Source organism: Astatotilapia calliptera, chromosome 15 (assembly GCF_964374335.1).
Source record: "Astatotilapia calliptera chromosome 15, fAstCal68.1, whole genome shotgun sequence".
Lineage (NCBI taxonomy): Eukaryota > Metazoa > Chordata > Actinopteri > Cichliformes > Cichlidae > Astatotilapia > Astatotilapia calliptera.
Genome location: NC_137436.1, coordinates 11,951,480 through 11,978,051, shown reverse-complemented (window position 1 = coordinate 11,978,051; position 26,572 = coordinate 11,951,480). Strand labels below are relative to the sequence as shown.

Sequence of the window (26,572 nt, the reverse complement as noted above, 5' to 3'; positions counted from 1 at the left end):
GAGAAACAGCAAAGGTCAAATTTTTTATTTTAGCTGTAAAATCTAAAATGCTGTTTTAGTGGCCTGTTATGTGCCTCTACACTTAAATATTGAAAGAAAAAACAAGTTCAAAGACAGCTGGGAAATATGTGGGAATTTAAACTAACTGTTGCTGTGGGGGAAATGCAGCAGCAGATCTAAGTTAATCTGCCTTAGGATTGACCCATGCCCACTGTGTGGCAGGATATGATTATGGGGGCAGCCTAATTTTAAAATTAAAGAGAACTACTATTACTGTTAACTCATGACATATTGACTTCAGTTATATAATAGAATAAAAACAACCATGATCAGTGTGTTTCATACTGGGTCGAAAGCCAAAGGGTATAAATGTGTTTTAAGATGAGTTCTGAAAATGGACAATGTAGGTGACTGTTTAACATGTAAAGTCAATTTATGAGAATACATAGAACACATAAGAGACATATTTCATACAACAAATGTAATTATTTGAAATTCATCTTTTGCTATGTATAACGCACATAAATTCTCGTGTGCTAGAAAGGCGTTAATGTTGAACTTATATATGACATAAACTAAATGCTTCTCTCTTGTTGTGAGAGAGTAACATGAGAAAGGAGGGATTTTATTCTGTTCTCCCAGCAAGAACAGAAAGTAACGTCAGCTGTATCAGCAAGAGACACCCGACTCAAGGTCAACCAGTTTTATTTGCAATGTTGAATTGCATTTTAGTAGGTAAAGTAGTATCAAGTTATAACATTTAGCTGCCTCTTTTTAAGCACGTCTGGGAAAAAAACATTTTAAAAGTAAGTTTTTGTAAAACTTTCAGATTCTTAGGCCAAGTGTGCCACTAGGCTTTTTATAGACTTTATGCTGTAAATGTAAGCCCAAAGGTTTCCCAAAGAACTATTCCCATCAATAGCGTACATCACTCTGACACACTAATGAAGCCCACACTTACTTTTTCCTCGTTTCACAGGGTCGAGGTACACTAAGCCGAGTACCTCTTCAGGAACTGTACGACCCATCTATGGAAAGCAGTGCTGCTAACTTGGATGACCTGCAGAGATCCTGGGAAACGCTAAAGAATGTGGTATGTCACATCTTCACTTTAATTCAACACATTTATTTATTTTTATTGTTTGTGTTACTGTTAGACAAACACAATAACAAACTCAGGATTAGTTTGTCTCCTAGCATACTGAGCGAGGCGCGAGTTGTCCCAAATTCCGGCCTGAAGCTTTAGTGACCTCAGACCGACACTGCCATGTCTGACAGCTTGACTTTGTCATCATATTTTCAGATCAGTGAGAAACAGAAGAGCTTATATGAGGCTCTGGAGCGGCAGCAACACTATCAGGAGTCCCTCCAATCTATTTCCATTAAGATGGAGTCCATCGAGGGGGCGCTGAATGAGGGCTTAGAGCCCAACAAGACTCCAGAGAGCCAGATGGCTGCACACCAGGTGAGAGCTGAGTGGGGGGGTGGTATTAGGGGAAATGTGCTCATGTGTGTTCTAAAGGGATAAAGGAACCATAATGTAGTGCAGATAAAGAGTGTAAAAGTAGTAGTGTAATACATGAAGTGTAATCTGTAAGGCTCATGGGAGACATCCTCACAAAGATGGTATAGACCAGCGAGCTCTTGGGAAACAGAGTACGACTCGGGGGTTTAATATTGCACGGGGCAAGGCAATGGTTGGACAGACTGCATGGCACTGTTCTTCGTTGCTATGCCAACATCACGGCTTTAAGAGAAACAGTTTGCTTTTGCAACACTACTGTCAAGAGGTTTCTGCACACCCTCTTTCACTGCTGGCACACCATCTTCTATTCAGCCTCTTCTTCTCATCCTTAATTAATTCCCATTGGCTCTTTTTTTCTTGTATATTCTCATTTTAATCCTCACACACGTCTTATTGCCGTTTATTCAGGCTTTGATGGATGAGATCCTGATGCTGCAGGATGAGATTGGTGAGCTACAGATGTGCTTCTCTGAGGAGCTGGCAGAGAGTGATGGGGATGCTGGGGAACAGCTGGCCCTGCAGTCTACTCTCACTGTACTGGGAGAAAGGATGGCCACCATTCGAATGAAGGCTTCGGGGAAACGGCAGCTGCTGGAGGTGATTTACCAAGACCTCATACTTTTTCTAGTTTATCATGTGCTTGTATATGTTATGTCTGCTCCTTATCTTTATAATTCTGGTGAGCTCACCTGAGAATTTAAGATATGCGTCCCATTGATCTCTACAGGAGAAACTAAGTGAACAACTGGAGGAGCAGCGACAGGAGCAGGCGCTGCAGCGATACCACAGCGAGGCCGAGGAGCTCGACAATTGGCTGCTCAGCACTCGCGCCACTCTCAGCTCTGCCCTTCAGCCCCAAAATGAAGACATGGACATGGAGGAGCAGCTCATCGACTGTCAGGTGAGAAGCCAAATCTGCTCTAAAGAAACAAAATTGGGGATGACAGCTTGTATGCTGCTGTGTTTTTATCAAAGGCTGAAGTATCTGGCTGCTTCACTGTCCTAGAAATGGTACTTTTTCTTGGACTCTCTGATCTTCATGCTTGCATTCACTTTCATTTCTATAGAAAAAAAAATGCATTGTTTTTGTGTTTTTGGAGTCTTTTTATGGAAAATTGATTCAATTGGGGAAGGTGCTAACAAACCATAACTGCACTTGAGCTTAATTAATTATATATATGTATATTTTTGCAATATTATCATATGTTTATAATTAACATCATATGAGCATTTGAATTTTACGGTACCACTGTGATTAAATAATTTAAAACTAAAATCTTAGTGTCCATTATTATTAAAGGTGTATATATATAAGTGATATATTCGTACTTAGAGTTTAAAAATAATTGTTTTTAACTTCTGTCTACATGTTGTCGTACTATATCAAATATCTCAAACATTTCATCCAATATTTCCTCCATCCTGTTGCCCTGGAGATCTTCTAGCTTTTCAATCTTTTAGTTTAAATTTATAATTCATGGTTCTTTCTTATTTGTCACCATTAGATACTCTGTCCTACTTGATTTGCCCCCTGGGAATTTTCTGCATGTCAGGCTCATGATTTAATTTTTGTGGGGAGGGGAGTTATTATGTTAAAAATACTGTCACATCTAACTCCCTGCTGTGTCAAACTCAATATTTTCTTGTGGGGATTTACGGCAGAGCCTAGATGCTAAAATATTCATGTTGCACATATTCTACATTCATATTACATGTGAGCTGTGAGATGTTTACATATTTGCCTTGTGATGCTCCATAATAGGCTTCTTAGAAGTTATAATACTCGCTCTGTCCCCCAGGCAGAGAGTCAGTGTTTTAAAGAGTGTGTCTGTAGCAGCTGGGAGACAGTAAGCTGATTAAACTGTAGTTCACATATGCTTTGTGTGGTCTGCACATATAAAGGTCTGGACCATGCTGAGCTTCATGTCCAGATTAAATAATGATAAAAAATTGTGTCTTAAAATTTCAGTTTTCTGGTTAATCGTCTTTTAAATGTGGTATGATATGCAGAGACCTTAGGAAAGTATTTTGTTGAACTTACTTAACCCACTCTGTTTATCTAAATACCTGCACACCACAATGTAAGCAGCTTAAAAACTACTCACATATAATATGTCTTCAGTCTGTTCTCAATCGAATGCTTTCCTAACTTTAAACTTTGAGCTTTAATTGCGTCATCATAGCAGTTTCTATTATGTTGTTTACTCGGTCTGTTCATCAAAAGAAAAAAACCTGCAAAACTTTGTAACTGGTGTTTGAGAATTTTAATTAAAATGCACTATGGAGGTTTTTGCAGAAGTGGAGATAAACCAGTTTCTTTGCCTGCCTCCTGAATGACAGAGTGACGCTACAAACTAAGGGATAAGAGGCGCACTGTATTGTTGTGGAAAATTCTCTGCACATGATCACCTCCCATCTCTACTGAGGGCCCTTCTTTCCCTGTGTGAAAGAAGAGAATACAAGCTTAGAGAATACAAACTACCGCCTCTCTTCACTTCATTACAATTGTTGGCCTTTTCAAGCTCTCTCTGGACTTTTAGTCTAAAAGGGAAGACTCTTTAAAACTGTTTCTATTAAGAAACTAATCTGGGAGCTGAGGAGAGCAGCTTAAACCTATGAGAAATGCTAATGCTTGATCAACTGTAATCCTGTTTTTTTAATAGAATATGCTGTATGAGATCGAACAGAAGGTGTCGTACCTATCAGAGCTATCCGTCCATAGCGAGAGCTTGTTGTTGGAGGGCCGGGCTGAAACCAAAGGCGAGGCGGAGCAGCTCACCCTGAAACTGCGCTCCCTCAAAGACAGCCTGCTAGAGCTGCAGCAGATGCTGCAGGACAAACAAGTTGACATACAGGTGAGATCAGCAGTCATATGTTATTTCTTTACTGTCTCAACATTCATGGCTGCATCAACCCTCCACACCCCAGTGTATTTTCACTTCCCAGCTTTCCTTCCTCCATGCTTCTTTGTCTTTTCTTTTGCTCTGCTGCATTATGTTGAATTGGCCTGCGACGTCAATGCTAGCATTGTGCAAAAAGTACTAAAGGCTAATTCATGCGCTTTCATAAAAGTCCACTGTTTTCCACTGTGAAACAGCAACAGCTGTGTGTCTCACAATGGCGCTTAGACAAAAGGATGCTGACTCATCAGATGTAAACACTAAATGTATTCGATCAGGTGCGTTTCTGAGGACACAACATGAAAGTTTCACTTTGCATTTTCGCTCCTGGTCTCCTTTAACATGCCCTTTTGGTTGTTCACATTAATCCTCAGATATTTAATCACTGTATAATAAATCAGAAGGCTAGTGAAGCTTTCTAGGTACATGCTTGCAGCAATCTCTGATGAATAAATATTAGTTCATCTTTACCATTCTCAAAATAATTTAATGATAAATATCATAGATATGTGTTAGGCTGTTGGGCATATTTATTTCTGCTTACTAAAAATTGGCTTAAAAATTGGCAGCTGTTAAATACTCTTATTCCAAAATTACATCTTATACCTAATGTCCATCTTTGTCCCAGGGTTCACTGCAAGAGCAGGAGGACAGTGAGCCAGATTCGTCTCTGTCCCAGAGTCCTAACGTTCAGGACTGGCTCTCTCAGGCCCGGTCAACACGCACGCAGCAGCAACACGACAACCTGCGTCGACAGAAGGTAAGAGGAAGCTCTTTTATACTCTAATATATATTTGAAAGACCTAAGCTGACTGTCTCATATGCAATTTGTAATTATTACTCCCCTTTTATTAGAATCCACTGCAAAAAGAAAGTGCATATTTCATATAGATAAAATCGAACACAAGTGTAATATATTTTGTAGGAGCTTCAGGAGCACGTCGCTGAACAGAGGAAGCTGCTCAAGTCTGTAGCCAGCGTTGGAGAGGAGTTACTCGGCCAACAAACCACACCCAATGGGGACAGGTATTTTATCAAAGATCTTGAAAAATAATTTCCGTCCTTAAAACATTTAAAAATTGTGAGTATTTTGTTTTTTCCAGTCGGGATTTTGACCACGACACAGCTTTTGCGTTGCCTTGCTCTCTAATGACGTCCTCTCCTTCCTGCAGTGAGGTGTCTGTGCCTGGTGGAGTGCTGCTGGAGAATGAGACCTTGTCTCCTCTGGAGCAGTTGAGACAGAGATGGGAAAACCTAAATAATGATCAGAACACAAAGCTGCAGCTCTCCTTGAACTCCCTGGAGCAAGACCAGCTTAGCCCGGTATACATGCCAGAAACTGTGCATTTTTATTTTATGCATTAAATGGTTTTAAAAATCTTTAAATAAATGTGCTTACTAGAAGCTAGAAGTTTGTGTTCATACTGTTTCTTCCACTGATGAAATTTCACACTTGTATTGTTATGCATGCTGCCAGTGTGACCTTGAGCTTTCTCATATTTCGTTCTTTGTGTGCAGGTCCTCCACCGGTCCCGTCTGTCCAGTCCCAGCGTGGTGTTCAGAGGTGAGGCTACCAGCCAGGACTCTTGCTCTCCTAGAGCTTCGTTTGAGGCCTGCAGCCAGACTTTAGAAAGAATCACAGAGGAGGTGAAGCAAACATTTTCTCATGTTAATCTCTCTTTTGTGTTTCTCAAAATAAAAAATGTTTTTAACCAGTAATACAAAACTATTTTTAGTCATGCCTTTCAAAATATCAAGTGCATAATCTTTTTGCCCCTCACAGGCAGCGGGCAGTGAGAGTAAGCTTGCAGCATCTTTAGGGGGGGCAACAATCCAGCAGGACCTGTATGCTGCAGTATCAGCTGCCTCGTCCTGGTTAGATGCTGCTGAGAATCAGCTGCTCGCTGGTCCTGTGCTGCTCTCTGAGGACACAGAGACACAGCTCACACATTTGGAGGTAGGAGAAGACAAACAGCAATAAAGATGTTAAATAGTCTGACATATAAATCGCAGCAGGAGGAAAAGTACTAGCTGTTCTCGAGCATTAACAAAAAGCTTTTGTCTTACTTGAGTTCAAGGTTTTAATATAAAATAATACTAACTGAGTTTGGCTCCCCTGTATAGGGTTTGAATAAACAGCTGAAGGAGATGACCAGAGAAGTGAAAAATTGCAGAGATCTGCTGGGTGGTGGATTGGACAGGCTGTGTGGAGGTGAAGAGCGAGCTCTGATGGAAGACACGCTAGAGGGCCTGCAGGAGAGGATGGGCCTGCTGGACTCTGCATTGGAACAGCACTGTGACGCCATGAGGGACAGGCTGCAGGAACATTCAGCTTTCCAGGTGTTAAAGCTGAATAGTTTTACTGGAAACTTGGGTTGTGAAGCATCTTGTTGATGTTACAACATCATTGTTCTTATTCCCCGACTTTGTTTGTGTTATTTTTGCCAGAATGAACTGCGGTTGCTGTTCACAGCCCTGACTGAAAGCAAACACCAGTTGCTACATAAGATGGCCGGAACTGCAGACAGACCTGCATCCAAACAGATAGAGGTATGTATGCGCACCAGCAGCAAATACACAAGAATTAGATGCATATTTAAGATGCAGATTTAATATGCTAAAGGGAGTTTTTACAAACAGATTTTATAGTAAATATGTTGCATTTTCTACAGACATTATCAGAAGTGGAAGACAGCCTGAAGGAATTTGAGCAGAAAGTTACTGAGCTGAAGACGAAAGCAGAGGGACTCCAATCAGACTCATCATCCAATCAGGAGCTACTCAAACTACAAGTAATACTTTCATTCTGTTACACTGTGATCATAATGCTCCAGCACTGTAACAGGGACTGTGTCACATATTAATTTGTCTTTTTAGGATGCATACGAGGAGTTGGTGCTCATGGTGGGCTCCAGACGGAGTAGTTTGAACCATGGTTTGTCTCTGAAGGCTCAGTATGAAGCTGCACTGCACGACCTTAATGACCTGGTGGACACCGCTCAGGACAAGATGGCTGCTGACCAAAAGATGACAGTGGCTTCAGTCATAGAGGTTCAGATGTTACTAGACAAACACAAAGTAAGGAGGGGGCTTTGATTTTGTAACTTTTTAATTGGTTTTAGTTATCTTTTCTACTGTACAATCGGATTTAAAATGTTGTTTTTTTCTTTTTAATACAGGAGTTTTTCCAGGGTCTGGAATGCCATATGATACTCACCCAGACATTTTTCAGTAAAGTGTCTGGTTTGGTGTCTCAGAGGGAAAGTCAAACCCTGGAAGAGACCATGGCTTTAGCCCACAGTGTGCTCAAACAGGCCCATAGAAGAGGAGTGGAGCTGGAGGGGATTCTGGAGGTAGGAATAATAATGAGCTATTGGTTAAAAGTAACTGCAGTCTTATTCAGTTTAATCCCAAAGAGCAGTGGTTTGTGGTTTAGAAAATGAAAATAAATAGCATACACTTTCCTTTCGCTCTCACAGTCATGGAGCAGACTCGTGGAGGACTATCAGGCTCTGTGCAGACAGCTGGAGGCGGTGGAGTGTAGCATCCCCACTGTGGGTCTGGTAGAGGAAACGGAAGAGAGGCTAACCGAAAGGATCAGCCTCTACCAGGTGAATGTCTTTGCACACTTTACAGAAAGCTGTAGTCAGATATGCTTTTTTAAATAAACTGATTATTTATCTGTTCCATCCTCTTTCTTAAAGCGACTTAAAGCCAGCCTGACTGAGCACCAGCCCCAACTCTATCAGGTACTAGAGGAGGGCAAGAAGCTTTTTCTGTCTGTTGGTTGCTCAGACTTGGAGAACCAGCTGACACAGCTGGGAGAGCACTGGCTCTCCTCCACCACTAAGGTCAACAAGGAGCTGCACCGCCTTGATTCGACACTCAAACACTGGACCAGGTAAGGGTCTGTGGTTACAGTCCTCGCTCTTGGTCTCTCAGCAACCCTGTTTGTGACACTTAGAGCCTGAATGATGTTGAAAGTATCCTCTAAGTCTGTGTGTTTGTAAATCTCAGGTACCAGAGTGAGTCAGCAGAGCTGAGCCACTGGCTGCAGTCGGCCCTGGACAGACTGGAGTTCTGGACGACCCAGTCGGTGACCGTTCCTCAGGAGCTGGAGACTGTCAGAGACCACCTCTGTGCCTTCCTGGTTAGTTGTGGTTTTATTAGGGCTGTCAACATTAACTCAGGTCCTCCATCCTGACAGCAGTCAAACTGTTTAATACTAACACCCTGTTTAAAAATACATGCATATACATTATTATTCCCACTGTAATTTATGTACATATAAAAAAAATCTGTGAATTTTACTGTAAATAGTGACCATTTTTACATACTATAGTGTTTGGGGGGGGGTTTTGTACACTATTTGTCTTATTTTTATTTTTCTGATGTATCTCTATTTTACTTTTTCTTCCCATCCCTTGTGCTGCTGTAAAAAGAACAATTAATAATGCTTATGTCTACATCAGCAGCAAAAATGTGTCACACACCTATTAATGACGTAAAGTTAACAAATGTGTGAAATCCAACTCCTGTTTTTCTCTTTCTTGTAGGAGTTTTCCAAAGAGGTGGACGCTAAGTCGTCTTTGCGCTCATCAGTGCTGAGCACAGGTAACCAGCTTCTGAGACTAAAAAGGGTGGACACGGCTGGCCTGAGGACAGCGCTGGGCCAAGTCGACACTCAGTGGGCTGAGCTGCTGACTCGTATCCCTGTAGTACAAGAGAAGCTCCACCAGGTTTGAGAAAAGCAGCTGTTACAAAGTCAATATTTATCATAACTTTTTGGACATCTCTAACTCCTTTCTTCTTTCTCCTTTCCTCAGCTGCAGATGGAGAAGTTAGCATCACGGCATGCCATCACAGAGCTGATGAGCTGGATCTCGCTCATGGAGAACATCATAGAGGAAGATCAGGACAAGATCATGGCAGCTGTGGGCTCAGCGGTGGTACAGGACTACTTACAGAAGTATAAGGTACAGAGGTTTTCATGCCACCGGTCCTTGGATTGATATTTTTGCTCCCCATCATCTGTCTCATGATGCGTCTTCTTAATTTCACAGGGCTTTCGTATAGATCTGACGTGTAAGCAGCTGACTGTGGACTTTGTAAACCAGTCAGTGCTGCAGATCAGCAGTCAGGATGTGGAGGGAAAGCGCAGTGACAAAACGGACTTTGCTGAGAAGCTAGGAGCTATGAACAGAAGATGGCAGATACTGCAGGGGCTCATTGCGGAAAAGGTAGCCCTCAACGTGTACTTAAAAGCTGCTCTTCACCATTTTCGAGTCACTTAACCATTCCACAATGTTCTGTATTTTAGATTCAGCTTTTAGAAGGACTTGTGGAAGGTTGGTTGGAGCATGAAAATGGAGTTCAAGCACTGAAAACCTGGCTCACAGTACAGGAGGAGAAATTGAAGAAGAGACAGAGGATAGAGGATGTAGCATCGGTGCAGAGTGCACTCAAAGACTGTCAGGTAGGACCACACTCACGCAAAAATCTGTTTGTTTGGTTTTGTTTTTGTTCTTTAAATAATGAGCTTAAAATAAATAAAGTTGTTTTCACAGGAGTTGGAAGAATTAGTGAAGGAAAAAGAGAAGGATCTAGAGAAAGCGGAGGAACGAGGAAATGCTCTCATCCAGGATAAGAAAGGAGCAGCTTGCTGTGTTGTAAAGGAAACTCTTAAAGGACTAAACCAGTCCTGGGCTCATTTGGACCACATGGTGAGCTTCTCACATCTCTGATGTCACTTTTAGATGGTTTCTGAATTTTCCCACACTTACGTATTTCGTCTCCCACTTTTCCTATCAGATAAGTCAGATGAAAGTGAGCCTGCGGTCGGTGCTGGAGCAGTGGACGTTGTACCGGCGAGCTTCAGAGGAGATAAATGGCTACCTGATGGAGGGGCGTTATTCTGTGTCCAGGCTACGTCTCCTTAATGGGTCTCTGGAGGCCGTGCAGCAGCAGGTGGAGAGTCTAGAGGTGAGAAGTGCAGAAAATAAACCGCACGCTGTTATTTGTGGCTAGTTTTTATTCATTGTGGGTACCTGTGCCATTTAGAGCCTTCAGGAGGAGATGGATAAACAGGAAAGTAGTTTGAGGAAGTTTGGCTCCATAACTCACCAGCTGCTAACGGAGTGCCACCCGTCGGTGGCGGAAACGCTCAACAAAGCTCTCCGGGACGTCAACATCAGGTAACAAACAACTCATCTCTGAGTGACTTCAGTCTTAAATATCAACTATACCCTCAGTTGATTTCAGAATATAACACTTTTTAAAATTTTCTCCCTCAGGTGGAATCTTCTGCTAGAGCAGATCTCAGAGCAGCTAAGGACCAGTAAGTCCTTGCTCGGACTGTGGCAGCGCTACAGGTCACTGTACAGCCAGTGCGTGACTGCAGTCCACAAACAGGAAGAACGTGCTGATCGACTTCTGAGGAGCGCCACTGACAGGGAGATAACTGAAGACGAAAGCAGTGCCTGGATTAAGGACTGCAATGTAAGCAGAGATGAGACACTGGAGCACGACATGTTAAACATTCTCTTCTGTAGTTATCGTCCAATGCCTGAGCTTAGCATTAGGTTAATACTGCATCCACATATTCTGTGGCTTAGAATATATCAGAGGATTCCTCCTGCTATCCCTCAATCTCCTTTCTGAGGAATTTGGGAATAAGCTCCTAAACTGCTTGTCAGCTCACTGTGACGGCTCACAAAGCTTCTATCCGCACTGCAGAATACCACCCTGTCCTTTTGTCCGCTTGAATGTAGATTCATGACACAACTAACAAAAGCCTTTTCAAAGGAGACTGCAAAGGGAAAGACAGGCCCCTGATTTACACTACAGGGGTCTCCCCCGGTGTCATGCTGGGTTTGTAGGACCGTACTGGGGCATGTCTAGAGACACACAGTCTTAATACTGTAAGCCGACTGTTTTTATTTTTTACTGCGGATCACTGATGCAAACCACTGCCAGACAAAGTTAAGAATTCAGAGCTGCTTACACTCTGTTTAAGAGTTTCTTCACTTTTATTGCTCACTCAAACTTGTTGTAGTCAGTGGCAAATGATACTTTAGTTTCCAAAAATTCCAATCCTTACAAATACCACAAATAAAAACCCAACACATTACCAGTTTTGGTTATAAATTCTTGTATGCCTGATGTGTGTGCGCAGGCATTCAGTGATTCCTAGCTTCTTTCTCTCTCTTCCTGAAAATTATTCCTGAATTATTGCAGGATTGCCTTTGTGACCAAGACGCGGTGCAGCAGTCCCTCCAGCAGCTGCAAGCACTGGGAGAACAACTGAGGAGCCAAGTCGACTCCTCCTCTGCGGCATCCCTTCAGTCCGACCATTTGTCGCTCACTCATCGCCTAGCAGCACTAGAGCACGCCCTGCACAGGCAACAGGATGTATTGCAGGTAGGGTTGTGGGAACTAGAAGAAAAAAGACACCTTAAAGAAAGGTATGCGATTGGTAATCCATTGGGTTTGTATTTACACGGTATCACCTGTCTGTCTCTAGTGTGGATCTGTGACGTGTGGGGTTTTCAGAGAGCAGCTAGACAAGCTGATCTGCATGGCTGAGGAGGCTGAGGAAGTGTTGAAGGATTCGGACCCAGTGGGTTCACCCGACCTTAATGTGGTCCAGACGCGTATAGAAAAACTCAAGGTATTAAGAATGGTCCACATTAGAAGATTTGTTTTTAATGTGTTATTTAACATTATATTTTTATGTGTCACGTGTCCTCTAACTTACATAATACTTTTCCAGGGTCACCTGTTGAAGCTGAGCAGTCTATCTCCAGACTTGGAACGTGTTAATGAGATGGTGTACAGAATACCAGTCAGTGACAGAGACATTAAACGGCTTCAAAGTCTCAACAGAGCCTGGGCCACTCACTCTGCTCACCTCACCGAGAGGTTCAGGTACCAAAAATCCCCCTTTGGTTGCCTCAGGAAGGGACTCCAATTTAAACCTCTGCCAAATCAAACTACCTGCTGTGGGGGATCCTTTTTTATACAGTACAACTTCAGTGGGAAACCCCTAACATGGCTGAGCTCATCAGTGTCTTACTGAAAGCATTTTGGCATTTGTCTTTTTAGGTTCATGCTTCTTTGATATGAACTCTGATACATACAAAATATTTGCCACTGGGCATAAAATACAAGGGGTCAGAACTTAATTCTTACAGCATGGCAGGCGGATACAAGTGTGCTAGAGTGTTTTTTCTCATGTTATTGCATTCTGGGCATTCTGAGACATGTGACACGTGCATGCTGTTTAAAGTGATCTGTAAATGTAGAACCAACCTGATGAGTTTGCTCTCAAAAGTGACCAGAGCGAGCATTTAGACATGACGCCAACCAGTTCAAACAAAGTCATATTATCGAAAGGAGTGCATGTTTGAAGGGGACGTAACAAACATGGGCGAAGTCTTTTTATTCAGACTGTTGAACTTGAGATGTTTATACTGTCTGACTTCACAGTTAGTCATTTATTAAGTGTTTATTTAAGTCTTTAACTAGTCACTTAGTCATTATTAAATAAGTGGCTGACCTGGAAAACATCTGAAATCCATAATAATGTTGATTCATGGAACAAAAGGTCCCAAAAGTCATACACTTTTAATAAAGAAGCTGATAAAAAGGAAACGATGCTACACTGACACTGATAGAGATGTGTCCTTCACTTATGCTAGATTACAACCTGCCATATCATAAAAAATCAATAGAAAACTGTAAATGTTTGATGAATTTAATAGTAGAAACATGCAGAGTTGTGACTACACAGTGCTATAGTGATCTTCTTTGTGGTGATGTAAATGTCTCTAATGAGGGCTCTATTCGTCTCCAGTAAACTGCAGTCGGTGTTGCTCCAGCAGCAGAGTTTCCTTGAGAAGTGTGAGGCCTGGATGGATTTCCTGACTCAGACTGAGAAGAAGCTAGGTGCTGAGATCTCAGGCAACTACCAGAGTCTGCTGGAGCAACAGAGAGACCATGAGGTCAGTGGTTGTCTGTATATATCAGCTTATTTGTGTTACATTAAAGGATTGCTGCTATGCTGTTTAGTGTTTTCTTTGATTGCGTGCAGTGTTTTATTGATTCATATGTGTGCATGTGCAGTTGTTCCAGGCAGAAATGTTCAGCAGACAGCAGATTCTTTACTCCATCATAAGTGACGGGCATCGTTTGTTGGACCAAGGACAAGTTGATAAGAGGTAAAAGCACGCAGACAATTGCTAAATCTCTTTAGGAGTTTCAGGGAAATTAAGGCCAGAGGGACGCTAACACGCTTTTCTTTCTCTTGCCATGCTAACAGTTACGACTTCAGTGTAAAATTGGCTTTGCTGAGCAATCAGTGGCAAGGTGTGGTGAGGCGGGCACAACAGCGGCGAGGCATCATCGATAGTCTGGTTCGGCAGTGGCAGAACTACCGGGAGATGGCAGAGAAGCTGCTCCGATGGCTACAGGAAGTGACCCGTGATCCAGATGTGCATCAGCCAGGAGAACCAGTGGCTCTGCAGCAGGCCAGAAACCTGCTAGATCAGATACAGGTAAGCTTCAGCAAGACATTTACAGCCTCATTACTTAAATCTTCTCTTTTGCTTTTTATACTAACTTTGTACTGATATTTTAAAATTTTCTTTTGAAATCTGTAAAAAAAAAAAAAAAAGACTGTAAAAACAAACTTTATAGCCTGAGCCTTTCACTCTTCAAACTGCAAAGCTTAATTGAGCACTAAATTAACCTAAAAACATCAAAATCCTGATCTGATAACAAAACTCTCTGCCTCATGTCTGCTTCTTCAGCTGAGGGAGCGAGTACTTCAGCGGCAGCAAGGAGGCTACATCCTCACCGTAGAGGCCGGCAGGAGTCTGCTGCTGTCAGCGGACGCCAAGGCGGAGTCCACACTGCAGACTGAGCTGATGGAGATTCAGGAGAGGTGGAGGCATGCCCACCATCGCCTGGACCAGCAGAGGAGGCAGCTGCAGGGCTTACTGAAGGTCAGACGCCAGCTTCGAGAATAACTAATCTTCATAAAGTATACTTTTCTTTTCCTGCTCTCGTGATTGCTAGCACCATCTGGTTCATGTTTTCCTGAGTGTTATTGTTACAGTGATTTTACAGCAGTTAGTTTTTTACAACGTCAAGTCTTTCTTGTACGTAGGCTAAGCCATGTTTCCCACATACTGCAGTGTAGAAAGGTGCTGTGAAGGGTGCTGAAGGGCATTGGCCCGTCTGAGCCTTTATTGAGCATGCCCAGTTGTACATATAGGACAGTGGAGCCAGGTTGTCACATTAATTATGCAGCGTTGCACCTTAAGGCCTGAAAAGAAGCGAAGTGCAGAGATGGAGCACTCTTCTGTCCTTATATAAATAGCTGAGCCTCTCTGCTCACACACTCAGGCTCAAGCACCACAAAATGGCACCAAGATTTAAAAAAAAAAAAGTGCCAGCCCAGGGCAAACACAGACACACACATACAGGCACGCACACAGACTGCAGACACTGCAGTGAGCTGTAATGATTTGAACCCAGCGAGGTGGATTTTAGAAGCTGTGATAGTGCCCTGTTTAAAACGGGACTAAGTGACGCAGTTTAAAGACACATCCGGGGTTTTGGCTCTTTCATTGAAGGTCTTCGTCATACACTCTTTCCCCTGTGATCTGTGTTGTCTTCCCTGGTTTGCTCTTAATCAGCTGCTGTAGCATTTCCAGTCTTGTTTTGGCTCTTCTCTTACTGTGACTCTTGCTTCAGGTATGCTGCCTTTCTCCACTGCTTACCAAATACTGTAATGTTTTATCCTAAACTGGACTGCTGTTTAGTCTCTAAAAATAGCTGTAATCCACGTCCTCTGGAGCAGAACCTCCCTGTTTTTTGTTAGAGAGCTGTTTATGCTGTATCACTCTTTCTCGAGCTGCTACTTGAGAGCTTCAGAGCTAAGTGGGCCATTTGTAAGTGATGTGGTCTGACTTCAGCCTTGTGATGTGTGTCCTTGTTAGTCTGTAATTGTGTATTCTGCATTTTACTGCTTGCGATGCCATTGCTATGGCTGCAAGAAGAACACACAGCAACTTCCCTGCAAATTGGGAAGGTCTGCAGTTGGTGTGTGTGTGTTACTGTATGTGTGTGTGTGTCGGGGGGGGGGGGTTTTCTGCTCTAATTCTTACTGTGCGTGTGCTTGCATAGAACTGGGAGCGATGTGAGAAGGGCATAGATGTGTCTTTGGAGAAGCTGAGGGCCTTCAAGAGAAAGCTGTCTGTGCCTCTGCCTGACCACCATGAGGAGCTGCACTCAGAGCAAATCAGATGCAAGGTGAGGAGAATATGATACTTTCTCTCTTTCTCGCACACACATACACACTCTTTTAAATATTCTTCATTTTTCTGTTTTAGCTTAATGCTTTACTGAAAGTGTTGATATGTAGATCCTCTCCACTCTCCATCCTACTGGCTGTTTCTCATCAGTCACATCCCCCCTCTCTCTCTCTGTCTAAACATTCACACATCAACAAACTCGGGCATGTCCTCTCGTTACCTCTTTAATCTATCTGCGGGGATAAACGGACAAACAGACGGAGCAGGAACAAAAAAAAGAAAAAAGAAACAGAAAAAACGCCCTTTTCTATCAGTCTGCTGTCTGATTGCGTGACCTTGTGTGCGGTAGTCAGGGTAGCTTTATTTTCCTTTGACATGTCATTTACGAAACTTTTTTTTGTTTTGTTTAGTTGTTTTTTTTTAAGTGACCTTTTATTAATTTAAATACTTTTTTAATTTGACCCGGGCCCTATCTTTCTTTTTTTTTCTTTTTTCTTTTACTTCATCTCCACCCAATAGTGTATGCAGTCATGTTTCATGCATCACACGTCCTCGGCTGCTCCTCGGGGGAGGAGGTGGAGGAGGAGGAGGACCGTGTGAGTAGCTGCACATAGAATCAGCTGAGGAGAAAGGGGGTGGGGAAAGAGAACGGGAGAGAGAGAGAGAGAGAGAGGGTGCGTGCGCATGAGACAGAGAGAGAGCATCCCTGTGTGTGTGTGTGCGTGCTTCCTTTTTGTGTGTGTGTGAGTTGCGTAATGGAGACATGCTCTGGGTCTGCAAATGATTACAGCACAGCAAAACCGTCACAATGACGGAGGAGGAGATGCAAGGTTGGATGCCTCTGTTACCTTATCTGCTATTAGCCTTGAATGTAGCTGTTTTTTGCATTGAATATAATGCGCTGCTGTTATTTTAGGGATTTACAGTAAACCAATGTCGAATCATAGCATTTGGCACCGTGCCTTCCTCTAACATTCATTGTCACTTTGCTGTTTTGCATTTTCTTAGTGTTTCGGGGGATGCAGGTGCTGCAGCTCAGCTTCAGCAGGCATACTCTGTGGTTTTTCCTGCTTTAATCAACCCTCTCGACATGCTCTCTCCTGTCTTTGCATTTGAACGTGGGGACTGCTTGCCTTGCTTCTTTTTTCCTACTTAATTTCTCGTTGTCATGGATGCAGGAGCTGGAGAGCAGCGTGGAGGGCTGGACCGATGACCTTACTTCCTTATTCCTGCTGAGAGACTCTTTGGAGGGCGTGGTGAGTGCTGATGACATCACAGTTCTACAAGAACGCCTCCAGCTGCTACAGCGCCAGTGGGAGGAGGTCTGCCACCAGGTACATCCACGCAAACACACACATTGTTGTGTCTGCCATTTTTTTGTGTCTTTTTTTTTAAGGACTTTGCTCCAGTCTGGTTTCTGTTTTTAAAATCCTATTAATTTCTATTTAATTCATCTTCCACCAGTTATATTCTTTCTCTTGATATGCTCACTTTTGATACTGCTTTTGTCACATATTCTCACTCTCACCCCTTCTCTTGTCCCTGTCTCCACCCGTGTCCCCTCAGCTTTCCCTGCGCAGGCAGCAGGTGAGCGAGAAGTTGAATGAGTGGGCTGTGTTCAATGAGAAGAATAAGGAACTGTGTGAGTGGCTCACACAGATGGAGAGCAAAGTCTCTCAGAATGGGGACATCAGTATCGATGAGATGATTGAAAAGCTGCGCAAGGTAATTTCAAAACAGTCTAATGCACTTGTAAAGAAACTACTAAAGAGTATGCTTTGATACAGAAGTATCGAGTACAGACAAATGAAAGAGTTGAGTCTGGCTTGTTTTGAAGTCTGAAAATGGCCAGTCTTGACTTACTAAAATACAGCTAAACTACAGCACTGAACCGCTGTAGTCCTCACTGTGTTAACCTCATGTATGTTTGCACACCAGGACTACCAGGAGGAGATCAGTGTCGCTCAGGAGAACAAGCAGCAGCTGCAGGTTATGGGTGAGCGTCTGGCCAGGGCCAGCCAAGACAGCAAGGCGACGGAAATCCAGCACAAACTCAACAAAGTCAGCGAGCGCTGGCAACACCTGCTGGATCTCATTGCAGCCAGGTGGGTGTACGAGACTTGAAAGGAAGGGTCCATGTCCAAATCACAAAGTTAAATAGTAAAGGTTTCCCAAGCTGTCTTAAAGTTTGAACAGTTTTCAGTGTCAGGACAATACCAGGACATTATGTTGAATTAAATGTTTTTTACTGCTGATAAGAAGCAGGCCGGATTTACTAAATGGGGCAAACTAGCATGTGAGTGCAGTCCCTAAATAGCACCCATAGGTGTGGTTAGTTTTATTGGTGATTTATAGAAGTTGTGCTGTTGTCATTTCAATATCAATTGCAAAAAAAGACATGCTTTTTTTTTTAAAATATCAGTGCAATTAGTAAATTGCAAAAGTGTTACAAATGTTAGTAAATCAGTTTGCATGATTTATATGTTCTCCTTCCTATATTTTGCCCCTAAAGAAAGGAAGTCCTAAAAATACATGCAACAGGATCAGTTCCCATTGCTTTCACTCAAGCTTGTCATGTGTTTTTTGTGTAAATACCAAAAGTACAGTTTTTATGCCAAAACCCAGTTTAATGCTGTGGTAAATCTGGCCCCTAGTGGGAACAAGGAGGTACTAGTTGAACTGGAGCCTGTGGGGAATTAATTTTCCCACAGTGCTGCTGAGGAATTTCCTTACCAGCATCAGTGGGGCATTCATTTAGTGAAGCTGAGAGAGAGGTCACATTCCTCATCACTCCTCCACTATGTTTCAGTGCTGATATGAAAGGTACTAAAAAATGCACGCTGAAACTAGAACTGTAAGCAACGTAGGATTAGTGAATTGAAAGTGACCTGGCCCAAACTTTGCCTCTAGCTGCCCCGGTCTGCTGTCTTCCGGCAGTTCCCCTCTGGGACTGTACTGGGGGAGGGAGGAAAAGGAGAACTCTTTCTAACCTCACACAGACAGCTGCAGACTCTTTGTTTCTTATATCCTTCCTTTGCTAAAACAAAACACGAAGAGTGACCTTGTTCCTCTCACAGACTGAGCAGAATGTGTTGTAAGTTAACATTTTCATAGTCTTTGGATTTTGTCTTTTCAGTGGAAGCCATGTTTTATTACTATTGTCCTATTGTCCATCGAGTTGCGTGTACAAGCGCAAAGTTTACAGTCCTTACTGCCGTTCACACTGTGTGTCTGATATTCCAGCACAGTCCAGCTCTGCAGCACATGCCTCTGACTATAAGTCTCTTTTTAGAAACAGCAGCACTTGTCACTCCACTCGCACTTGAGCACACACACACATATCTGTTGGAGCTTCTCTTTTTTTAACCTTGGAGAGCAACAGTTGATAAGTCACAGTTGTGCCACCCTGCCACTACCTGCTGGCCCTCCCACTCTGTACACACAGAGTTGAGAGAAAGTCCCATGTGCTGCTCAGAGACGAAACAGAGCGTTTGGACTGACACTTCCTAAGGTTAAGATTGTCTTTAGGAATCCCGCACCCCCATGGTTTTGGATTTGGGTACGGATAATATGGAAGGATGCACGAGCGAGGAGGATTTGCTGGATTGCGACTGCGATGTCAGCAGGCAGGATGACCTTAAGAATTTATATTGCAATTTATATTTTATATTTATATTTTTTTTCAAAAATGTTGTTTTCTCTTGTAAATCATATGCATTATGTTGCATTTTTGACATACTCCTGCTACCGTTTGTAGAAGTGCATATAAATAATATTTTAATTAGGTCATTAGTGCCTAATATAGAGGTTTTTGTTGCCCCAAGTATTTTAGCTTCATGAGTGCACATCTGGTTTAATTTGTGCTAATAATATTTTTTAAGTCTTAGCTACTTGGTATTTTTCAGGAGGAGGCTAAAAACAAAAAGACAGTTGTGTGTTGGTGTTCATGTGAGAGCAGCATCATTTGTTGGCTCACATCTTATCTGGGCCGAATGGAAGCAGTGAAGCTGTGCAAACACATACAAAAAGCAAGTTAAACAAATGTTTACCTATTTGAATTATTTGCAGTCTGTCATTGATGAGGGTTACTTGTAAAGCTCTTCACTTTATTTCCCTGTGATGTAAAAAGTCAAGCTGTTTTATCCTATAGTATTTCAAGTGTGACGGTAGGTTTAGGAAGTGGAGATGTGGTGTGCAACTGATATCATGCAGCACCCCATGCAAAGCAAAATCCAGCTGCAGGTTGCATACCCCAGTGCAGCCAGTCGTGTAATGATGGACTTTATATGAGGTGGAGGAGACTTGCTAAATGCATCTATTTTTAGAACATTATGGGCCTCGGTATGTTTATGCAACAAAGAGCGGCCGCTCGTTCTTACTGCGTCCGTGTGGTGACATACAGACAGGGTTGCATTGCTTTGCAGGGCGAGGTGCTGAATGTTGCACTTGCTGAACAAAACTTGTAGTTGGATGCCACCTAATAAACAGCACTAGATTGCAGGAGTCAGTGTTTGAAAATGTCTGGAACTTACAGATCCAAAATGGTCCCCAGCTGTCATATGGGCTTCGAATCTGCTCACATGTGAAATAACACTCGATTTAGTCTATTATGCTAAGGTTGGTTAGTTCCTTCTTTAAAGCCTGCTTGTGTAATTTACCACCATATTCCTTTATATTCAGTTTTTTTAAATTATTTATATTATATGCTGTCACCCACCTGAGCAAACCGTTAGATTTCCCTTATTTACAGTTTACAGTCGTACCAGTACTGACACTGACTTCTTCTCTGACTTTGTTCCAGGGTGAAGAAGCTGAGGGAAACCCTGGTGGCGGTACAGCAGTTGGATAAAAACATGAGCAGCCTTCGGTCATGGCTCGCTCACATTGAGACCGAGCTGTCCAAGCCCATCGTCTACACCACCTGTGATGACCAGGAGATTCAGAGGAAGCTCAACCAACAGCAGGTGGGAACCAGACACACACGCGTAAATTTTACTAGGCTAATTTACTGATGTGTTCACGGGCCTTTTAGGTAATAAAAAAAACAGAATAAAGAAAACAAGTGCTCATCCTTTGTTTGAATTTACAGAACTTGGCCAGCATGTGGTAGGCATTGGTCATCCAAACCTACAGTGCAATGCTCAGATGTATAAGCACCTTTGCAAACACATAGAAGCAGATATGTATAATGTGTGTCTTTTTCTGCAAAGACTTAATTATAGCAGGACCGTATGACTCAAAGCAAGTTGGTGGAAAATGACACAGAAGCACATGAGGAAATCAAAGCATGACTCTAGCTGTTTGTTTACGTTCAGTGCTCTGTAGGTGTCAATAGACTTCCTCCTGCCAAGACGCTTCTCTAAATCTGGTCTGGATTCTGGGACCCCACTAACCTCGTTCCTCTTCCAGAGATGTACTTATCTTACACATGGATTTACTGTAGTTTGCCTGGAGGGCTGATTCTTATCTGAATGAATTTATGGTGCCAGAGGAGCTTGCTTTCTCTCAGAAAACTTTATGAGATGGGTCCTGAAAATCAAGTAATTATTCTGAATGTTCTCCAGGAGCTGCAAAGGGACATAGAGAAACACAGCACAGGCGTGGCGTCGGTGCTGAACCTGTGCGAAGTCCTGCTGCACGACTGCGATGCTTGCTCGACTGAGACTGAGTGCGACTCCATCCAGCAGGCCACCAGAGGGCTGGACCGACGCTGGAGGAACATCTGCGCCATGTCCATGGAGAGGAGGCTCAAGTCAGTGCATCTTCTGCCTAATTTGCAACAAGATTCTGCACTGGTGTTGAAATTCAAACAAATCCTCAATCAGCTTCAGAATCATGACAATTTGCTATCACCTCTGATACAAGTAATACAGTGACAAATATTGATTTCAGAACATTTAGTGAGCTCGTTCAACCTCCCTCATACTGTAACTTGTTTCTCTGCAGGATTGAAGAAACTTGGAGGTTGTGGCAGAAGTTCCTGGATGATTACAGCAGGTTTGAGGATTGGCTCAAGACCTCAGAAAAAACAGCAGCCCTGCCTAATTCCTCTGGAGTTCTCTATACCGTCGCTAAAGAGGAGCTCAAGAAGTTTGAGGTTTGCATATTTAACATTTATTCACACAACAAAGAGTAAAGGTCAGCCTCGGCTGCACAAGTTGCATGTGTTTATACAGTTAAAATACAGTGATAGATGTGAGAAGATCGAGACAGAAGTAAGAAGAGTGTCACATTGCAGAAACTCGTTTGCTCTGGTCTGCTCAGCTGCTGCTGTCTGTCACTGTGCACGTGCACATTCCTGCTAGCTGACTCGCCTGAGCCTTCGCCAACTGTCCTACTTGTGGCTGAACAGAGAATTCATTGTAGTAGAATTGTAAAATTTTAGGATTTTAATTAGATTTGACATGTAAGAGCCTAATTAGACATAATTTCAAATTTTTTAAGGATTTTGATTCAAAGTTTATTTTTGAATCAAGTCTTTAGCCGACTGCAGCGACTTTCACTTTTCAGAGTTGTTATTTTCGATATATCATCTGAACTTAAACCATATATAACCATTATAACCATCTGTAATCTTTGTGTATTTGTATAGTGTAATATATATCCGTTTTCCTCTGGACTTATGTGTGTTGCAGGCTTTCCAGCGTCAGGTGCAGGAGTTCCTGACCCAGCTAGAGCTCATCAACAAGCAGTATCGTCGTCTGGCCCGGGAAAACCGCACAGACTCCTCCTACCGTCTCAGGGAAATGGTCCACGATGGGAACAGGCGATGGGACAACCTGCAGAAGAGGGTGGCTGCAGTCATACGCAGGCTAAAGGTAGCTTTCTTTGAGGACAGTGAGATTTTTGAAATCACCCTTGCCATTGAGCTTATTTCTTTTCTTTCTCTGGGCACTGGCTTTATTGAAAACAAATATCCAAAATCTGAAATCATAAAGCATGGCTGTTGGTCTGTCACAGCACTTCATCAGCCAGAGGGAGGAGTTTGAGACTGCACGTGACAGCATCCTGGTGTGGCTGACTGAGATGGACCTACAGCTCACCAACATAGAGCACTTCTCCGAGTGTGACGTACAGGCCAAAATCAAACAGCTCAGGGTAAGACGATTTTTTGAGTGCATGGCAGCATACTATTGTCTTTTCTCTCTTGTTTGATGAAATCACAATACTTGAGAACTGCTTTTGACAGGTCTAGTTAATTTTGGGTAAATTAAAAAAAAACAAAACGTGTTTCTCAACAGGCGTTTCAGCAGGAGATCTACCTGAACACGGGGAAGATCGAGCTGGTGTTCAGGCAGGGTGATGCTCTGATTGAGAAGAGTGAACCTCTGGATGCAGCTGTCATCGAGGAGGAGCTGGAGGAGCTGCAAAGATACTGTCAGGAGGTCTTCGGACGAGTGGACAGATACTACAAGAAACTCACACGACTCCCTGTAAGTAAAAATAAGAAAGCTAGCCTGCCGAATTTCTGAATATCATCTAACGACAATATTTAGGAGCAGGTTAAGAATTTTCTACCCCACATGCAGAAAGCTTTCAGGGCAGATTTGAGTCAAAGGGTACGCGGCAAACAGTCTGAATGAAAGTGCAAGCAGATGTGTTTTTGTGAAGCAAATTCTAATTAATGTGAAAAACATGTCCTATTGAAATGTCAGAAATGAAGCATGAACTCTCATTGCAGTGGCAACTTCCTTTGTTTTTAGTTTTCTTGTATTTACAAGTTGCACTTCTGCTTATTTCCAGGACCTGAAGATGTTAAAATAAACACATCTTCACACTCCTGACATGGTGTAAACATGCCGGACAAAGACACTGAGCATGATTGTTAGGATGTCAACATTTCAATACACATGCTCACCTACCTAGTCCTTAGAAACTGCACTCTGTCATGTTTTAGTTTGAAATTGCAACATTAACTATATCTCTCGTCTCGCCTGTCTCACTCAGCTTGCAGACGATGAGCTCGACGGTTCAGACAGAGAGCTGGACATGGAGGATGGAGGAGACCTCTCTGAAATGCAGTGGAGCGACTCCTCTTTGCCCCGGACATCAGCGCGTCCAGCCTCGGGCACTGTGGCTCTCGTCCGGGCCGACCGCTCAGGCAGAGACACCCCGGCCAGCGTGGACTCCATCCCGTTAGAGTGGGACCACGACTACGATCTGAGCAGAGGCCTGGAGAGCCCCTCAGGACGAGGCAATGGGGAAAGAAGCCAAGGGCAAGAGGACGAGGATGAGTATATGAGGACGGCTGCCACAGCACTATCAGGTTGGTCTGATGGATGATTAGCTTGATTTAACATTTCCCAGAAATAAACAGTTTTGATGGACTTGCTTAAGTACATATATACACATATACATATAATAGGATAGGACTTTAATAGAATAAATAGTTTAAAGTTTTGCAGTAACAGCATGGATGACATCACACATTTGCCCTGTCAGCAGAGGGGTGGATGTGAAAAATTAATAAAGATTCAATTATGTCAATTAAATTCAGTGTAATAAAAATAAATAAATATCTAGAAAGTACCATGTTTTGTTTTTTTTTTACAGCAGAGCAGCTTAACATGTGACATTTGTCTGCAGGCAAGAACACAACCTATAATATTTTTTATAAATAAGAAAAGCACAAAATGAGCTCACACGTAAACACTTGTCATTGGAATCACTACAAATTCATTGTTAAATAGTTAAAGACTTAATTCAATCGAAGACAGAGATCCCTCAGAGATCCCTCAGAGTCGTGTGTGCATTGTAAGTAGTGTCTGTTGTATGTCTCTTCCCAGATGTAGTTATCCCAGAGAGCCCAGAGGCCTATATAAAACTGACAGAGAAAACACTGAAATCATCCTCTGGTAGGAAACAGCACGAGTTAGAAGCGCATGCCGTCAACTAAATCACGTTTGTTTTTGTTTTTTAAACAGGCTGGATGTCCAACCATCTAGATAAATCTTTGTATAGTTGCATGCAGGCATGAGTTTTCACTCACTGAATAACCACCGCATTTTTAGTAGTGTGCGTCCACATTTGTGTCACATCTAATATCATAAAACTGAGCTCTTGTTTGCGATGGCTTGCCGGTATGTTGCGTTTCAGACTAATGCATGCCATTTCAGCCCCATTCAACACCACAAGCATGCTAATAAAGATTTGTGTTATTGAAACTTTTACTTCTCTGTTTATGTAGATCTGCTTGTGCTTTTTGTGCAGGTGAGCCAGGCCAGCTGGAGGCCAGTCTCAGGCAGCTGGACCAGGCTTTGGACGCAGGGCGGTATCACCTCCAGCAGAGAGAAGCCACTGCCAACCGGGTCAGCCCCGATGTGGACTCCACTTACATGGGCTACGTGAGTCTTCCTCGTGTTTGTTTGATGTCTTAAAGCAACATAAATGATGAATAGCAGCAGTAGTAGCTTCTTTCAGCTGCTCCCTTGTTTAAAGGGGGTCACAGCAGCAGATGGGTGTGCAGACTTTTGCACTGACACAAAGCCTCCCAGGGATTTGTGTTCCCTTCTGCTCTCAAAGCAGGGATCTTCTGCACATTAGGGAAATAGTTTAACCACTAGACTGACACAAACAATGAGTGGTAAAAACTATAACATTGTCATATGAAGGTTTAGATCATACATTTAGATCTTAATGATAGATTAAATGCCCTAAAAAACCCAACTAAAGTCCAGTAGTGATGTAATAGTTAATCATGATCAGTGTTACTTTAAAATGGATTGCATCTTGCTACATGCAGGATTTTTATCCCTAATTCTCTTCTTATTCTTAAACAAAGGTTTTTAAAGCGTGATGTAAATGCAGTAAATGCCATGTGGCTCATGTTCTCCTCACAGATGCGTCTGATGGGAGAGTGTCGCAGCAGCATAGACGCAGTGAAGAGAGCAGAAGGAGAGCTGACCGAAGATGAGGATGAGATGCCGGGACTCACCAACCCTACCAACACAGACACACAGAGCGCCGGTCAGTAAACACAAACACACACATACACACTGCAGATACTGTGTGGGCTGTGGTTCCATCATTTGTTTTCCCTCCAGGTGTGATTGAGCGCTGGGAGCTGATCGAGGCTCAGTCTCTAAGTGAGAAGCATAAACACAAACAGAACCTGCAGCAGTGGCAGCAGCTGATCTCAGATCTGCAGACCTTGAGGGCTTGGCTCGGTCACTCGGAGGCTGAACTCAGCCAACTGCGAGGCCTCGATCTCAGCACTGACATACACACCATCCAGCAGAGAATCAAGAAGCTCAAGGTGGGTGCATGCAGAGTGCAGCGTTGCAGAAAGTCCAACAAATCTGCGGTTATTTAGTCACCTGTCAAACTTCCAGCGCAGTATGCTGACATTTTCCTCCTTCCCCAAACACTCACATTTAGGTATTTCCACTAGTTTTCGATTACTAGAAAGCAGCATGTCACTGTGCTATAAATACATCTTTCTCAGCTTCCTCTCTCTGATGCCTGGCTCATTGCTCCAGCACTCTATAATTAATCACCTCTCTTCCATACAGGAGCTGCAGAAGGGGATGGATGCTCACAAGGCAGAGGTCCTGTCCATCAACCTGAGCAGTGCTGACTTCCTCCAATCAGAGCCCGACTCTGAGGAGGCGTGGGAGCTGAGGGACAGGCTGAAGGAGATGAATTCGCGCTGGGACCGGCTCGGCGCCTCACTGGAGGACTGGAGGGAGGAGCTGCAGAGGGCACTGATGCAGTGCCAGGTATTAAAAGCACACACTAACTTTGGCAGCCCACTTTTAAGCTCTACAAATTTACAGCAGTAAAAATATCCGGTGCTACAGCGGTTGAGCAGGGAGCCACGTGTCTTAGAG

At 43.1% G+C, this 26,572-nt stretch overlaps 1 protein-coding gene and 1 long non-coding RNA gene across 2 annotated transcripts in view; one reads left to right on the top strand and one right to left on the bottom strand.

The window, feature by feature from the left end:
• Window positions 1-26,572, top strand: part of syne1a (spectrin repeat containing, nuclear envelope 1a) — a 128,779-nt gene that overhangs the window by 97,325 nt on the left and 4,882 nt on the right. Inside the window, exons 95-143 of the mRNA XM_026193858.2 lie at window positions 980-1,093; window positions 1,304-1,465; window positions 1,934-2,122; window positions 2,253-2,426; window positions 4,189-4,380; window positions 5,054-5,185; window positions 5,351-5,451; window positions 5,598-5,748; window positions 5,944-6,072; window positions 6,209-6,382; window positions 6,550-6,765; window positions 6,874-6,975; window positions 7,098-7,217; window positions 7,303-7,503; window positions 7,605-7,778; window positions 7,905-8,036; window positions 8,130-8,326; window positions 8,443-8,575; window positions 8,982-9,164; window positions 9,252-9,401; window positions 9,489-9,665; window positions 9,746-9,901; window positions 9,993-10,148; window positions 10,237-10,407; window positions 10,486-10,619; window positions 10,719-10,923; window positions 11,662-11,844; window positions 11,948-12,094; window positions 12,197-12,351; window positions 13,280-13,427; window positions 13,549-13,643; window positions 13,745-13,979; window positions 14,235-14,429; window positions 15,616-15,741; window positions 16,922-17,077; window positions 17,310-17,468; window positions 17,682-17,848; window positions 20,545-20,707; window positions 21,308-21,495; window positions 21,690-21,840; window positions 22,379-22,561; window positions 22,704-22,841; window positions 22,985-23,176; window positions 23,691-24,009; window positions 24,530-24,598; window positions 24,954-25,087; window positions 25,583-25,709; window positions 25,787-25,998; window positions 26,255-26,461. Coding sequence (XP_026049643.2) covers window positions 980-1,093; window positions 1,304-1,465; window positions 1,934-2,122; window positions 2,253-2,426; window positions 4,189-4,380; window positions 5,054-5,185; window positions 5,351-5,451; window positions 5,598-5,748; window positions 5,944-6,072; window positions 6,209-6,382; window positions 6,550-6,765; window positions 6,874-6,975; window positions 7,098-7,217; window positions 7,303-7,503; window positions 7,605-7,778; window positions 7,905-8,036; window positions 8,130-8,326; window positions 8,443-8,575; window positions 8,982-9,164; window positions 9,252-9,401; window positions 9,489-9,665; window positions 9,746-9,901; window positions 9,993-10,148; window positions 10,237-10,407; window positions 10,486-10,619; window positions 10,719-10,923; window positions 11,662-11,844; window positions 11,948-12,094; window positions 12,197-12,351; window positions 13,280-13,427; window positions 13,549-13,643; window positions 13,745-13,979; window positions 14,235-14,429; window positions 15,616-15,741; window positions 16,922-17,077; window positions 17,310-17,468; window positions 17,682-17,848; window positions 20,545-20,707; window positions 21,308-21,495; window positions 21,690-21,840; window positions 22,379-22,561; window positions 22,704-22,841; window positions 22,985-23,176; window positions 23,691-24,009; window positions 24,530-24,598; window positions 24,954-25,087; window positions 25,583-25,709; window positions 25,787-25,998; window positions 26,255-26,461 — 7,974 coding nt within the window. The remainder of the gene's footprint in view (window positions 1-979; window positions 1,094-1,303; window positions 1,466-1,933; window positions 2,123-2,252; window positions 2,427-4,188; window positions 4,381-5,053; window positions 5,186-5,350; window positions 5,452-5,597; window positions 5,749-5,943; window positions 6,073-6,208; window positions 6,383-6,549; window positions 6,766-6,873; window positions 6,976-7,097; window positions 7,218-7,302; window positions 7,504-7,604; window positions 7,779-7,904; window positions 8,037-8,129; window positions 8,327-8,442; window positions 8,576-8,981; window positions 9,165-9,251; window positions 9,402-9,488; window positions 9,666-9,745; window positions 9,902-9,992; window positions 10,149-10,236; window positions 10,408-10,485; window positions 10,620-10,718; window positions 10,924-11,661; window positions 11,845-11,947; window positions 12,095-12,196; window positions 12,352-13,279; window positions 13,428-13,548; window positions 13,644-13,744; window positions 13,980-14,234; window positions 14,430-15,615; window positions 15,742-16,921; window positions 17,078-17,309; window positions 17,469-17,681; window positions 17,849-20,544; window positions 20,708-21,307; window positions 21,496-21,689; window positions 21,841-22,378; window positions 22,562-22,703; window positions 22,842-22,984; window positions 23,177-23,690; window positions 24,010-24,529; window positions 24,599-24,953; window positions 25,088-25,582; window positions 25,710-25,786; window positions 25,999-26,254; window positions 26,462-26,572) is intronic.
• Window positions 3,767-5,169, bottom strand: LOC145420682 (uncharacterized). Its single transcript, XR_013901999.1, has 3 exons — window positions 5,032-5,169; window positions 4,225-4,353; window positions 3,767-3,964 (listed from the first exon to the last, which is right to left on the bottom strand). It is a non-coding gene; the product is annotated as an uncharacterized LOC145420682 (long non-coding RNA).